The 15,921-nt window shown below is 38.5% G+C and overlaps 1 protein-coding gene across 1 annotated transcript in view; it reads left to right on the top strand.

Moving 5' to 3' along the window:
* The window catches only part of LOC141427714 (uncharacterized), a 37,251-nt gene extending 21,359 nt beyond the window's left edge, over positions 1-15,892 (top strand). Inside the window, 15 exon segments of the mRNA XM_074087309.1 lie at positions 425-477; positions 2,345-2,462; positions 3,422-3,567; positions 4,296-4,433; positions 5,331-5,435; positions 5,880-5,993; positions 6,545-6,633; positions 6,695-6,865; positions 7,199-7,357; positions 7,447-7,547; positions 8,112-8,298; positions 8,726-8,917; positions 10,347-10,452; positions 11,972-12,107; positions 15,031-15,892. Of these exon segments, the coding sequence (XP_073943410.1) occupies positions 425-477; positions 2,345-2,462; positions 3,422-3,567; positions 4,296-4,433; positions 5,331-5,435; positions 5,880-5,993; positions 6,545-6,633; positions 6,695-6,865; positions 7,199-7,357; positions 7,447-7,547; positions 8,112-8,298; positions 8,726-8,917; positions 10,347-10,452; positions 11,972-12,107; positions 15,031-15,179 (1,964 nt within the window). The 3' untranslated portion in view covers positions 15,180-15,892.
* The last annotated feature ends 29 nt before the right edge of the window (positions 15,893-15,921 follow it).

Genomic DNA, 15,921 nt, shown 5'->3' with positions numbered 1-15,921 from the left:
TTAGGTATTATTTCGCGGGCGAGAGAGACCACCTAATTCTAGTCTCACACTACAAAAGTAAGAATTATTATTCGTAGCTCACACTGGTATCTATAGACGAAACTTCGAGAATATGTTACGTGGTTAAGTCCCGTTTTCCTTTACATTCTACCACAGCATGTAGATTTTTCGAATAACGTCATAGTAAATTGCGTCATTGTGTCGTATGTAGGGGAGACTATAAAAGTGCTAATTGTTTGCTTTCTCATAGAACAACACTAAAACATGAATCACTCGCTTAGTGGAATTCCCTTTGCACAAGATTTTGAAAGTCCAATATTTAGTTTGTAATGTTCAATTATTTGCTTACTCATTTTCCTGTTTCAGTTATGTGATCATCAAATATTGGTACGGTAATAATTCGAAAATTATTACCATTGGATAGACGTTCTTGGTCTTACCGAACCAGCTGAAAGAAACTGGATTGGTGAAGAAAAGGTACCTAACGATAAACAGCATTCTAGTCACTTGGCAGGAGTTCTATGCTGTTACTGCCTGTATTCTACATTGTTTTCCTTGGCACATGGCATAAATATGTTCAACTGCCATAATATCTACCTTCGAAGTTGGCTTGTAATAAAAAATCATAAATTTATTTAAAGTTAAAACGAACAATGACACAGTCGAGAGAACTCATATGCCTCATATAAAGTAATAATGTGAGTAGTACAGGTACAGTACACTAAATTTTTTTGACGACATTATATTTTTTAACTCGTTAAAATACCTACAATAAGTGAAAAGGTGAATAATACATACAGTAAGTACATTACTGCAGAGTCCCAGTAAGTGCCATCCTGCATGGACGAGTACAAGTTGTATGTATGTATGTAAACTCTTTATTGTACAAAAGAAAAGAAACAACACCAATTGACAAACTTTGAGATACTTGTACAAATGCGGACTTATCCTTTAAGGGATCTCTACTAGTCAACCTTAGAGTAGATGAGAGGAGTATGAGGAGGAGAGGAGGAGGAGGAGGAGGAGTAGGCGTTTGATGGCCGAACCGCCAGGTGAGGCCATCAATAATACGATGCCAGGATGGCGATTACAGGTCGAAGCTTGTATAGAGGCTTTTCTAAAAATGATGAAGCTTGTATATTTTCTCAAAAATGATGGGATAATGAATGACGGTGATTTAGATTGTGATGATGATTGTGATGATGTGATGGTTTTATGATGATGAATGATGATTTGATAATGGTTGGCGTGATGATGATGTTAGTCATGGTGATGATGATGATGTTAATGATGGTTGACGGTGATTGATGATGATGATGATGACGATTGATGAGATTGATGGTGATAATTTATGATGAGATGATGATTGTTAGTCATGGTGATGAATGATGGTCGTTGGCTAGTGATATGATTGATTGATGACATGGACCCATTTCAAATATTAGTTAACTACACCCAACACTGCCGCTCGTCCCCGCGCGCTGTTTGTGACGGGTTCCAAATTTAAGGCTGGAAATAGTGCTCGACCAACGGTCACGGCTGACTGTCGGTCAGCGTAGCTAGTCTATGAATGCGCAACAGCTACCTGACCATACGGCGTGTTTTTGGGTGCGCGCGTACAGTCGGTCGAGCCGTCGGCCCGGCTCGTCGGTCGCGCGGCGTCGGCCGATCGACGAGCTATGAAATTGTATGGATGCGCAAGTGCTTCGCTGAATATGTCCAACCGTTAACTGTACACACGCTTCGCAGTTCGCCGTCAGCGTAGCACTGAATGAAGTTTCGAGCAATACAGTCAGTGCTGAGTACGGTCAGGACGTACCGTCGGTCGAGCACTGTTTCCAGCCTAAACGGAACCCGTTACTCTCCAGGAAGTAATTTCATACTTACTTCCTGGACACTAGCAGCTAGTCCCCAGGCTACGTTACTTTCTACGAAGTTTTTGATGAGGTACCTAACGGCAACATTTCATAACATTTTTGAGAAAATATATTTGTAGCCGACTATAGGTAGGTTGTAAAATTTATTTTTTGTATTTTTTGGATTCAGTTTGATAATAAATAAATATCATGGGAGAATTGATACCTAGACCTAGTCCCAAACTAATCAATGATTACAATACGAGTATTCATTTACACTTTACATGTCTGATGACACGTACCTAGTTTATTTCTATTGGCTTGTGTAATACCTACCACGAATTTAACCTTGTGACAACGTTCTACTAATAAGTCAACAATAGTCAATAAGTAAACTCTGGCGTCCTTACGTCTGCACGAGCCGTAAATTTCCTAAACAGACTCTTTAGTAAACAATACAACCCGATAGCTGTTTATTTGTGTTGCAGAACCACGTGACGTACAAAGATTTCCTGAAATACCTCGAACAGTTTATGGTGCCGAAAGATCAGATGTACCAGCAAATGGCGATGATGCAACCGCCGCGACGAAATGAAGACATTCCTGGTATTTTGCAAACAAATAGATGCTTCAATATTCATGGTGCTATTCTGTACATGAGTTGCTCGTAACAAGGCCAAATTAATAGGAATTTAGTTCTAATACAAAATATATATTACTAGTATGTATATGGATCACGCGACATTCGTGAAACTATGAATTAAATCTAGGTGCCGTATTTAAACTTACATTATTTTTGCTCCTTCCTCTCACTTGAAACGACGAGATTGTAATTTCATTTGGATTGAGGATTCAATCAAATTGTTTAAGGACTTCTTCATATTTCAGCTATTTTTGGGTGAATTCTATTCTGTACTCGTATGTGTCACACCTACCTACGTAGTCTACGCTAGTTTTGTCTCAGGAAATAACTAATTAGACATAGGTAGTAGATGGTTTCAAACATGACTCAAGTCAGCCCACATCCACTTGGGTATTAGGATGGTACTACCGAGTAGATAAAGGTTTTTACATTTGCACGCCACTTTACCTGATGCAATTGAACTGCCATCCATCAGCCATTTAAATAAAAGCACATAATGATCCGTAAATAATGTAGACTATTAACTAAATAACCATTATGTCGGATGTTTTTATCATTGGAACTTTGTTGATGTTCCCATAATCTACATCTACACCACATTTCTACACCAGAACTTCACTTTAGCCTTGGATGGCCCTAGGTATCTATCCAGAAATACATCCGATAATTTTCGTGCCACAATAGAACTTTTTCTAGACAGTCTTTTTGTATGGTTAACTGCAATTTAACGCGGTCCAACTATTAGGACTCTATCTACCAATTAATGATCAAATCCGACGGAGTATACCGTCGCAAACATATTACGTTTTTTCGTGTCTCTTTCACCAACGACTACGAGTACTTAATTAGCCTTTGATCGAAGAGCCTGAAACTTTATCATAGGCAATATGCATTAAATTAACATTAGTAATGTTTATTGAAGCAGGCAGCCTGCGCATGGATCCCGACAAAATGGAAATGCGGAGGCCTAAAATGGACTTCCCACTACCAGCGACTCTAAAAGGTCTTGCAGGTGACAAAGACAAGTCGTTGCCCACTATGAGTGAATTCTTCGAACATAGAAAGAAGGTACTCAACTTTCTGAAACGATTTCTGTTAAAAATATCTAGTTTCATAATTTATTTTCGCCTGCTACATTATTGTTACAAAGTCGAAAGAAACTTTTTATTCAAGAAAACTGAGATACTACGATAAAAGTCTAGTTATTAGGTATCAAATATATCTAATGGACGGTATTGAAAAACAGACCAAGTGCGATTCAAACTCACGCACCGAGGGTTCCAAATGAATTTGTAGGGATCTACCTCTATGAATATTCAGTGTTATCAGAGCCCCTCTTCTTAAAATAAAATGTTTTCAAACTTTTCTAATTGGTTGTGCTATAAAAGCTACCTTCATACCAAATTTAGTTTCTAGGACAACCGGAACTACCCTCTTAGGTTTTCAGATACAGCATTTGTATGGAAACATCTAATTAATTACTGTATATCTTTTGATTGCATATAAGGAATTAGATTTTTTCACTGCTTCAAGTGAAAGTAGACCTGCGTATTTAAATTTATTTTAAACTTTTTACCTCAACGCGTTCCTGAGTAAAAGGATCTTGATAGACAGAAAAACAGACAGATGGACAGACGGATAACAAAACGATCCTATAGGGATTCAGTTTTTTCCTTTAGAGCTTTGGAACACTAAAAATCAAATATTTATGCACGCTTTGTAGTGTCAGATATTGGTGCTGGTAGTCACCAGTAGGTACAGTCGTACAACTACTGAAAGTAATTATTTTAACACAGGCTCAAGATTCAAATAATTCTCCATCACCTGCTCGATCGCCCTCGCCACCACATGACGCGGTGCTGGCAATGCATATGAGGAGCATGTACGACCGACGGAAAAATGAGGGCGGTAATGACTTCCGACATGGAGGAGAGGTAAACTAGCGGATTACAACACTGCACAACCTTTTTGTAAAAGTACTTTTCAATACATGCAACTATTTTGCTGACTGTACTTGCATTTAACCTACATAATATGTACCCACTTTTGTATGTCTAAGTCGATTGAACCGTTGAAGTGGGTCAAATTCGTATCGCAAGATTGGATTACTCACAAACAGACAGAGAGCGGGACAGGTAAAAACTAAGTAAAAGCTTGTAAAAATCTCGATAGAGAAAGATGAGGTAGTTTTAAGTAGGCATCTATTTGAAATTCAAGTATCTACGAGTGAATGATTATTTATTGCATGTAATTACTTTCGTAGAAGAACGAGGGTCACCAAAATAGTCAAGCGAATTAGCTCGTTGAAGTGGTAAATGGGCAGGCCGAAATTTCTAGAATGGAGACCACGGATCGGCAAAAGCAGCGTAGGACGTTCACCAACTACATACAAATACAAATAATTTCACATGGACATGGATGGATGATCTGGATAAAAACACAGATTTATGTTGGATACAGCCCGGTTCCAACTGAAGCAACTGGAGGTCTATGGGGGAGACCTATGTCTAACAGTGGAAGTCCTGCGCCTGATATGATGATGATGTTGATTACTTTCGTAAAACAACAATAACTGTGGCATCTGCTTAGCAATAGAGCTCGTCAAAATCAGTCTCAGCTCACTGCTGATAATCGTGACAAGCGGCGACCAATTCTTTTAAGTAATATCATATAAAGTTCCCCACTTCGACCCATCGGTTGTTCTGTGGAGAGCATTGCTTAAAGAGAGATAGTCACACACTCGTATTGGACTCTTCCTCTTCATTTATTAACGTCTATCACCATCACCATGGAAAAGCTTAAATGTTTTTATTTACATTTTGTTATTTTAGGACCGCAAACCACTCTCCTATGAGCAGCCGAAACTACAAGCTACGCCATTGTTTCGACGTAAACAAATACAACAGATCCACATGTGCACGATCCAACAGGATAATGTAATTTTTTTATTTGTTTTTTTTTTGGATAATTGATGTGTTAACTACCGGGGTTCATATCAATAAACTACATCATTTTTATCTGACTCCTCCCCGCTACCACAAATAGTCACTACTTTATTAGAAGCTCGTATGTACCTACCTCAAAAAGTATATTTTTCTGAATTAACTTTATGAGATTTATTTCAAGGGTCAGTTGTTAACGTATTGATTTGAGATACGAGATTTTTTTTAAATTAATTGCGTTGTGTATAAGGTAAAATATTTTAGCTAATTTTGTTTGCATTTTTTACTTTACTAGGTTTCAGATTGGGCGTGGTTTATTTTTACTTCCTTATCCACTTTTGCACACACAGAGTTACTGCTACGAGTTTGGGAAATAGGTAAATTTTGAACTAAATTCCTTGATGATCTAGGTTTAAACCAAAGGAATATGTTTTTCAGGATGCACGTTCTCACAATAAAGGTCAAGTCTTTGATCCCCCTGAAAAGGATTCTACTGAGGAACTTAACACGAATCGGAGCGATAGCAGCAACGACACCGCAGAGACAAGTACTGTAAGCAATAAGAAATGTACCTAGTGAACCGAGCTTCGCTCATCCTAAATTTATATAATGCGTTTTTCCAGAAATAAAATCAAGCGAAATCGCTTCTTTACCACCAAAAACTCCCACATAGCAACATCGAAATCGTTAAAGCAGTTTCTGAGATTTTAAAAAAAAACAGGAATTGCTTGTTTAAAAGTATTCAGTAGGTAGATTAGATACCTAACTAGTTAAAGAAAAAAAAATACACTATTTAACCATTTGAATGCCACCGTATCATACAAAAGTTATCTATCATATCATCTATGTACCATATCATTGTATTTCCAAAAGATAATTTGGACTAAAAGCACGCACGTCGCTATTGCAGGTCTATATGCTTTTGCCTGGTCTTGACGGATTCGGGCACCGCTAGCGTTCAAAAAGTTAAATAACTACTAATAACTAGTCTCCCTAAACTAATACCCTTACAAAGAACATCAGTTGTCACATCAATTTGTAAAGTCATCAGAATTTCAAGTTATCATTTGATAGTTTCAAAACATATCCTTTTGGGTTTTCAGAATCAGTGCGGTCGTTCTGAAAGGAGGCACAGTGTTGCAGCTAGCTACCTAGCTGCTGCTACTGCTGCTTTGGCTGGCAATAGGTATACGTTCTTCATACAAATACAACTGAAGTCAAATAGACTAAAACACCAATATAATTTTATAAAGAAGTAAATTTGTAACAAATAGTCAATATTTGCTTTGACAGAACGCCACAAGCGCCTTTGTCGCCGCCTTCCCGTAGTCGGAAAATGTCATCCACGTCTCGCAGAACACCTCCACCAGCCCGGTCATCTCGCTCTTTAACCACTCCAAGGAATCCTTGGCAAGGGTTAATATGTAAGTTACACATATTGGGTTAATTTTATAATGAGTGTAAGTTTGGTTTTGCCAGCCAGCTAACTTCGCTCTTATTCCGCAATTAGCAAGCTTCGCCGTTGAAAGATACGCCAAGGGCGACATCATTATTATGAAAGTGTTGTAGATAGCTTTTATATCGAGGAGCAAAGGTATGCCAAATAAAATATGTTTTTTTTTTATCTTTCCTAATAAACTGTGGATTGCATGATAGTTTGGTCGGAAAGGTCGCAATTTTAAAAACATAAGTACACGGAATGATGATGTGTTTTACCTAGTATACCGTCATTGTTACCATATTATCTTTATTTTCAGGAATAAATTATCTACCTCGATTCTAGGACCCTCCAACAAGATTTACATTACTGAAGGCTCTCTGTTTAACTGGAATAGAGAAACTGTTTTAGTTTTCGGAGGTATTGACCCTCACGCTACGTATGGTGTTGGACGGAACACTGGCAAAGATATCAGCAGGTACAAAAAATATATTTATTAAATATATAAATATATATATTTCAGTAAGAACAAAATGTTCAGAGTTTAACTAGTGCTTGATATTAAAGGTTCGATCCAGTAACTAATGTTTGGGATTGCGTTGGAGATCTGCCCGAGCCGAGACACCACCATTCTGTAGCTTTCCTACGAGGCAGAGTTTACCTTGTCGGTATGATTTCATATTAAATATCATGGAGACTGAATAACAAGTTATCTTCTTTACACACTACGAGAAGATTTTATTCGGTTACAATTAAAATTTCAGGATTTCACTAAATTTTCATAAGGTTTTCCGAAATACATCACGATTTTTATTCACGTTGCATGAAGAAAACTTGTGCCAAATTTCAAGTAGGAATATCAGAATAGTAGCCAGAAATCCAGCTATTTACGTACAAAAATTCATTCAAACTTTCGGTTTGATAATATTAGTAGGTTTGTGTTTCTCTTTTATGCGCAATATAATGTTTTTGTAAAGTGGCCAATTTCTATTTATCGCAATCATACGGCTCATTTCTTTTAAACAACGAGCTTAGGTAATTGAACCAGTTAATGAGGACCTCAAAATACCCATATCTAGGTACTCCGTCTCTTGCTACATAATTGTTTAGTGAATAGCCCTACCCTCTGCGGCCCTGTCACCTGCATAATGTATGAATTAGTTCATGCCCAATGAAAACTTCATTTCAATGTAAATTCAATAATATTTATTTGAAAATATTGTCGATCTGAGGTGGCGCGGATCCCCGTGACGACGACATTCGCGGCAAATCGGTGGTCGTATCGACAGTGTGGAGTTACGAGCCGGTGACCAGGTCCTGGTACAGCGAGGCTGGCCTCTCTATTCCGAGGAAGAATTTTGGCCTGGTCGTGCACCGCATGGCGCTGTATGCCATAGGAGGGCAGGACAAAAAGGGCAGGTACTCGTAAGGTCACCTTAAAACTGAACTCGAGAATCATACATAACATAAATGACTGTTTTTTTTTTTGCTTCACGGTTAGGCATATTTTTAGCGGCTGTGTGCAGATTGTGATTAGTTGATTACTCTTAATAAACTCGTGATATTCTGACGTATCTACCAGAATATTTCCACTATCATGACACTGATAAATGTCTAGAAATACCGGGAGCTCATTAAAAGTAATCACGGCCAATATCCCATAGCAAACAGGTCTAATATAAATTACCGTCTCTGATCGTTTCTCCTAGTGTTTTTCCTTAGTGACTTGACTGCTGGCTGAAAACAACATTGTATATAACTTCTTTTTTACGACAAACCTATCTCAGTGCTGATTTTCCAGCAACGTGGTCTGAAATTCCCACATCAGGCTTTATATCATTCCCAGGGTCCTCCGCTCAGTGGAGAAGTTCGACCCAAAGACGGGCGCATGGAGCGAAGTGCGTTCGATGAGCGTCGCTCGCATGGCCGTCGCCGCTACCAAGTACCGCGAGTACATCTGGGTGGCTGGCGGTATGACCGGCGAGAAGAAGAGACCCGTCTGCAAAGTTGTTGAGTGCTACAACTCCAATACCAACGAGTAAGTGCTTATACCCTTGCCTGTATTTATATTTATTTATTATTTAAGAAAAGAAAGAAAGAAAATCCGGCCAAGAGCGTGTCGGATACGCCCGGAATAGGGTTCCATAGCCATTACGAAAAAAATAAGTAATGTACGGAATATTCCAAGTTTAGGTATATTTTATACCTACCTTAGGCTGCTATTTACTTTTGAACTACTAGTAATTCTCAAGAAAACTTTACCGTTATAGTTTTCCTTGTAAGTTTGATATACTTTCTACCATCCTGATTTTTTTCAAATTTTTCCACCCTCCGGTTTAGATTAATATTTTGCAAACAAATCACTGAATCGAAAAATCGTTTTAGCAACCCCCTGATGATTTTAAAAGACCAATCCAACGATACCACATGCAACGAGGTTGGATGAGAACAAAAACACCCCATGGGAGACTCTAAAAAAAATTTTTTTGATTTTTTTTATTGTACCATTTTGTCGGCGGCATAGTCTACATAATTATATATTCGTGCAAAACTACAGCTTTCTAGCATTGATAGTCTCTGAGCAAAGCCGCGGACGGACAGACAGATAGACAGACAGACATGGCAAAACTATAAGAGTTCCGTTTTTGCCATTTTGGCTACGGAACCCTAATAATGAAAAATGAATTGGATGCGAAAGATATCATCCCATTGCAGGACAAATGTCTCCACCCCCCCATTTTATCCACTCGCCCTGACCTTGAGCGGAGTCCGACCAATCGTCAAGAAAAAGAAATGTCTAAGTCATCCCGCTAGGATCTGCAATTTCGCCGCCATGGCATCTAGTCTGGGACTATTTTAGCCCACCTATATATTTGGGTTCATGCGGCTAACGGGGGTTGCCCAAGTTTCACTTTAGCTTGGCAGTCCTAGTACCCACATTGGCAATGCTTATTTTAGAGAGCAGTATACCGCTTCACCCTGAGCATAAGCTCCATTTGCTATTTGATAAACCTTAAATTTGGTCTTATGTAACGCAGCATGTGAGCATCTTAAGTTAGGACAGGCAGTAGGTAGACACATGTCGACAAATCTCCGATTTAAGGTTACCCCAGCCTAAACAATGGTAACTACGGTGTCACGATTAAAACTCTATCGCTCCCACGTGGTAACTTTGTGCATAAGACTAGTGTAGAATAATGCAACTGTATTGTATGGGATCTCTGGAAAGCATAACGTAACTTCTGATGCTGGTAGCGATGCTATAGCACAATAAAAATATAGTGGGTTTGTACTTATGGTACAAATTTGTAAGCGTTGATGAATTGGATACTTAGCTGAATAATGATATCAATATGAAATCAATTGAGATGTAAAAAAACTTAGTGATAATGACTAGAACTTAAATGCTTATTACTTCATAGTTATTCTCGTTCTAGTATTGTTTAAAAAGTGTCATTTTATTATAGATGGACAGAAATTTACAGCCTTCGATTTCCGAGATGTTTTTCAACGCTGTTCTCAATGAACGACAAACTGTACCTGGTCGGTGGTGCTGGAAAAGTTGCTGAAAAGGTAAGTATTCGTACGTAGCAAAGCGGCTTAATTTATTCATAACTATGTTAAGCAGATGCTTTGCAAGAGTTATTGGACGAAAACCCTCATAAAAATAGTACATTGTTGTAGAGGCTGAAAAGTAAGCAATAGATGAACGAGTTAGTTTTGAAGGCCGACCCGAAGTGGAGGCCTTCGATAATACGTGTTCATCTATTGCACTTTTGGCCGAGACTTAATACATTGCGCTTTTCACCACTGCTAGAAAATAAAAAACATTTATCACAAAATAAACAATAACAATTCAAAGACTGCGTTGCTCCAACCGATTTTAGTTTTTCTTTATGATTTTAATTATGTCATAATTATTTTTTTAAAGAGTCCATTCTTAGCGGCCCTATAGTACAGCCAGTACCACATATTTAAAAAATAAAAACGTCATCCTCGTCGGGTGACACACTTTCCCGGCCCGGATAATACCGACATGGAAATACCGACCCTGTTTTTTTGTGTACACGCCCATAAAAACTGACGTGAGCTTCTATGGGCGTGTTCACGAAAAACAGGGTCGGTATTTCCATCCCGGTATTATCCGGGCCGGGAAAGAGTGTCACCCTCCTCGTCTTGTCCGACCTGCTGCGACGCTGTGGCGTTTTTTCGTACCTACTTAAAAAAATTAAAGCATTTTGTGCATATTATGCATTTAAGAAAAAAACATCTCATAAAATTAATAAATAACGCATTCTCATTGGGCAATTTAATTTCACATGCAGCAGACGATTATTTTTGATTGGTCCGATTGTCGTTTCAGCACGCAGGGAAGGAAATTCTGAAAAAAAAATTAAATGACGTATCGTACTATGAAATACATATATTGATATGACCTGTTACCGTAATGTGTTACATTGTTGTCGTGTTTTGCTAGCCATAAATGAGTCAGCTGTTAAATGTACATAATATAGGCAGTTTTGGGTACTGGATTTAGGTTATCTATGGCCACATTTTCGAGCAGTGTCGTGAAAAAAATATAATTTTCCCGCATTTGAAAAATTTCCAACAGTATCTTCTTTACAAGTAGGTACGAACGTTAAAGAAAGTTCATTAATAATGTCAGCAAGACTCATTTATTAGTTACTGTTACTACTTTTAAATGCGAATTAGAGTTTGTTTATTGGTATAAACTAAATAGCTTTCACGCATAAACCGCTGAACCGATTTAGATGTCATTTCGTATGGATATAGTTTAAAACAAGGGCGTGAGATAGTTTTTATCCTAGAAAATTGCTTATTTCATGCGCGTACGTACGCGATAAACGGATTCTTCTTAGAGGAAGTCCCGGGCTACAGCAAGTAAATAATAAACAGTAATCACTAATTGCAACATCGTGCTATTGCCACATGCAATATACATAAGTATATCTGTAAACCCGGTAAATAGTGGAATAGATAGACGACATCACTTTTATTACACCTAACAGGCGGCGAAACTGAATCATGAGTAGAATCAAACGGTTTTCATAAACTACCATTTTGATTTTAGGAGAAAACAGCGAGCAGTGTGGGTGCAATAGACTCATGGGACTGGAAGGAGCGCGCCTGGAAAATGGAGACGGAGATGTCCATCCCTCGACACGGGCACGCGCTGGCCTACCTCGGCACTCAGATCATCATCATCGGTAAGTGAAGTCACCATCTGTCACGTGCTAATTAAACTTGTCGTTCACTTGAATTGAGCATTCTACTGAATATCACAATCACATTATAGGCTCACAAAATAAACAGGAGCGTTTTGGTTTGGCGGGCATATAGGAGCTTTATAGCGCGCATTCAAGGAAAATGACGGTATTTGCTCGAGTTATTGCCGATCATCCGTCCAACGTTTTTTAAATTAAATCCCACTAATATTACAAATTATAAATGCGAAAGTTTGTAAGTCTGTTTGTTTGTTTGTTACTCCATCACGTCAAACCGCTGAACCGATTTAGATGAAATTCGGTACACAGATAGTTTGAGTTACGGGGAAGGGCATAAGATAGTTTTTATCCCGGGAAATGGAATAGTTCCCGCGGGATAGCGATAAACGAATTCTACGCAGACGGAGTCGCGGGTAACAGGCTAGTATCAAATAAATATCATGGGACACTTGACACCAATTGACCTAGTCCCAAGCTAAGCAAAGCTTGTACTATGGATACTAGGCAACGGAGAAATATATTAATATAGATAAATACATATTAAACATCCAAGACCCGAGAGCAAACATTCGTATTATTCATACAAATATCTGCCCCGGCCGGGAATCGAACCCGGGACCTCAAGCTTCGTAGTCAGGTTCTCTAACCGCTTGGCCTGGTCGTCAACATATTATTATTATCGTGAATAATAACATTTTTGACAAGCTTATAATATAGCGTTCCCTCAATACTTGACTGTTCGTTTTTCAGTTAGACTTTTAAAACGGCGATTGCTCGATGTTCTTCTGTTACAAGTTAATGCTCAAATTTATCAGCATCACCTTTAGCAATATTATTATGGGGACCCCTTTTCATCCTTAATTCACGTAACATCCATGGTGCCCTAAGCTGTGGCGCCTAATATTGTCTTATCCATAAAACGGCAGATCAATTTGATATTTTTTAGACCCTTTCATTTATGATTATGAATGAGTGTCCCCAAATGTGTGACGTCATTTACGGATGGTCCCTATTGTCCCTTTTTACTTTCGGAGTTTGTCGAAGTTCGCTACCTTAATGCCGCTTTATTGGGCTCCGTACGGAATCCGTTTAACTCGCAATGGTGAACTGCATAGATATCCTTCCTTACACGGCATAAGAAGACATGAGCTTGGTAATCCGGCGCGCGTAGTCCCTTACCTGCATTTCCGCTCATTCCTCTTATTTAGTGGAAGGGGCCAAGCTGCATGGAGTATACCAAGTTGGTCTAAAATTATCCTACGTAGAGAGCTATACGTACACAGCATTTTTTATAAGTAACTGTGCTACTCGTACGTCTAGCATTCCTACAATACCCACATCAATATCATTCATTACATTAGGTACAGTCACCAGCACCATTATCTGCCACAACAAAGCGTGCATAAATATCTGATACGACTCTATATTTCTAGTGCCGGTAGTACGTGTCAGATATTTTTGTACGCTCCGCTGTGGCTGTGATGCAGGTGACTGTACTAGTATTCTTAAAATATCATAATTAACTAGATGCGTGTTTTATTAATACAACGTGAGTATTCTGCTTTTACAATATGATTATATTTATGAATTCGAGTACATGCCGGAATTGGTGACCAAGCAAGCAACCTAGATAACGGACGATAGATTCTAGTAAACAAAATGTTTATAGGGCAGCCTTGTGCAATTCCGTATAATTACTTGTTTTGAATGTCAAAACATATGTACCTGCATGTTCAAGGTACCGTCTGATAATATTATTATGATTGTGTCTACCAGCTTTATCTATCGATTACTTGATATAAGTGCATAACCGATGGGGAGATCGGATCAGATCAATCGATTTAACTTGCTTTTGTGCAGTCGACTACAAAGACACCGCTCGGCCACTGTAAATAATATGTAGGTACAGACTGAATATGTTGACTGAACGAGGTATGATTTTATAACATTAGCCCTATCGATCTCTTTACGAGTATAGTTACTGTACCTTAAAGACTTTAGTTTAAAATTAAAGTCAAAATTTTTTTCAAATTCTTTATTATCTAGGAAATATCCAGTCTAATGCCGCCAAAACTGCGCTCTACCTGTAATACCGCGACTTTGTCTGCGGAGAATTCGTTTATATCGCACGCTCGCGGAATTTGTACTATTTTCCCTAGGTAATGAAAACTATGGCCTTTCTAGGGTCTCAAACTATCTCCATATAAAATTTTTCATGATCGGTTACGTACAATAAGCGTAAAACCGTAACACACAATCAAATATTTTATTTTCTACGGGATACGGACTTTTGAAGTTCCGATATTTTGACGCATTAAATGCACGGTTAAACTAAAATACCTACCGGTATTGGCAGAAAGGAGGTCTGGTAGAAAAATTGTCTCGTTGATATTTTGTTTCACCCTTTACCAACTGAACAAAATAATTGCTACATTGGACGATGTAACTAAAGAACTGTTGCGTGACGTACCACGGTACCACCAAGTTTAACTTCATCATCATCATCAGCCAGAAGACGTCCATTGCTGGACAAAGGCCTCCCCCTTAGAACGCCACAATGAACGACAACTCGCCACTTGCAGCCACCGGTTACCCGCAATTCTCACGATGTCGTCAGTCCATCCATCCATTGATTTATTTGAGTAATTTATTAAATCAGGCAGGAGTACGAGTAACTTTGCGAAGGTCCATATCAATTAATAAATTATTTTCTTTCTTTGTTTCTTTCTTTCAATGAACTAAGTATACATGTATAAACAATTACTTTATACTCACCCGCAACTTCGTGTCTGCGATTGCGACTGCGAGTTCGCGGGTCAGCTAATTAATTATTACAACCCCAGCAATCGTTTGTGAGTAATTTAAATAATTATTTTTCTGAAATTTACACTTACTGGGTCTACAGGAGGTGTCACAACGATCTATATGCGAGCCCTGAACAACGTGGAGTCGTTCTGCTGCGATCGCGGGGCTTGGATCCGGGGGGTTGCATCACTTCCTTCGCCCCTTTCCGGCCACGGGGCCGTGACACTGCCTCCTGCCTCGCTCATGTAACCCCAACTTTACTTTACCTACTTACTTTATACGGACAGTATGCTGCGGTCGATTCACAGGAGCTGGCACGAATGACTTGAATGAAAGTAATGACACTAGTCGCTGTGTGAGTTCATATACAGGGGCCTCGTAATATTTTATAAACAAGTATATAATACTGATTATCCTCGTAAGATTCAACGTACTAAGGATATACAACAAAAGTAATGTCTAACTTCACTAATTGACATTAAGTTTCAAATTCTAATGAACAAAATTTGATGTGGTCTTACGGTGGGTTTAGACCAAACGAGCGAATGCTCATTGTATCCCCACTCTACCATTTTTCTTAGTACAAACAGACGTAGAGCATTCTTTCGTTATTCTGTCTTTAGAAAGCTCGCTTGGAAGCTCGCTAGAATGCTCTTGTTCTAGTTCTAGCTCTATGTTCTTTTGGTCTAAACCCACCGTCTCGGTGGGTTTACGAGACCTGTATTTAATGATGCACACAAAGACATTATCATTCACTCCTTCAATTCATTCGCGCCAACTCTTCTGAATCGACCTGTAGGTGAACAACTAGACTTGTAAGAGTCTTCGTGTAAGTAGAGCTTATATTAACTAAATTCTTGTAGATTTTGTGATTCGTTTTTAGTATTTTTAATAATCGTTTGTTTTTTATATTTTCTAAACTTAAATTATGTGTAAAAACTTTTTCTTGTTGGTATTGTAAATTGTGACGTGTTACTGAATCAAATGAAAG

The sequence above is a fragment of the Choristoneura fumiferana genome, chromosome 5 (genome assembly GCF_025370935.1).
Source record: "Choristoneura fumiferana chromosome 5, NRCan_CFum_1, whole genome shotgun sequence".
NCBI lineage: Eukaryota > Metazoa > Arthropoda > Insecta > Lepidoptera > Tortricidae > Choristoneura > Choristoneura fumiferana.
Note: the sequence above shows the minus strand (reverse complement) of the source record. Positions and strands in the feature narration are given on the sequence as shown.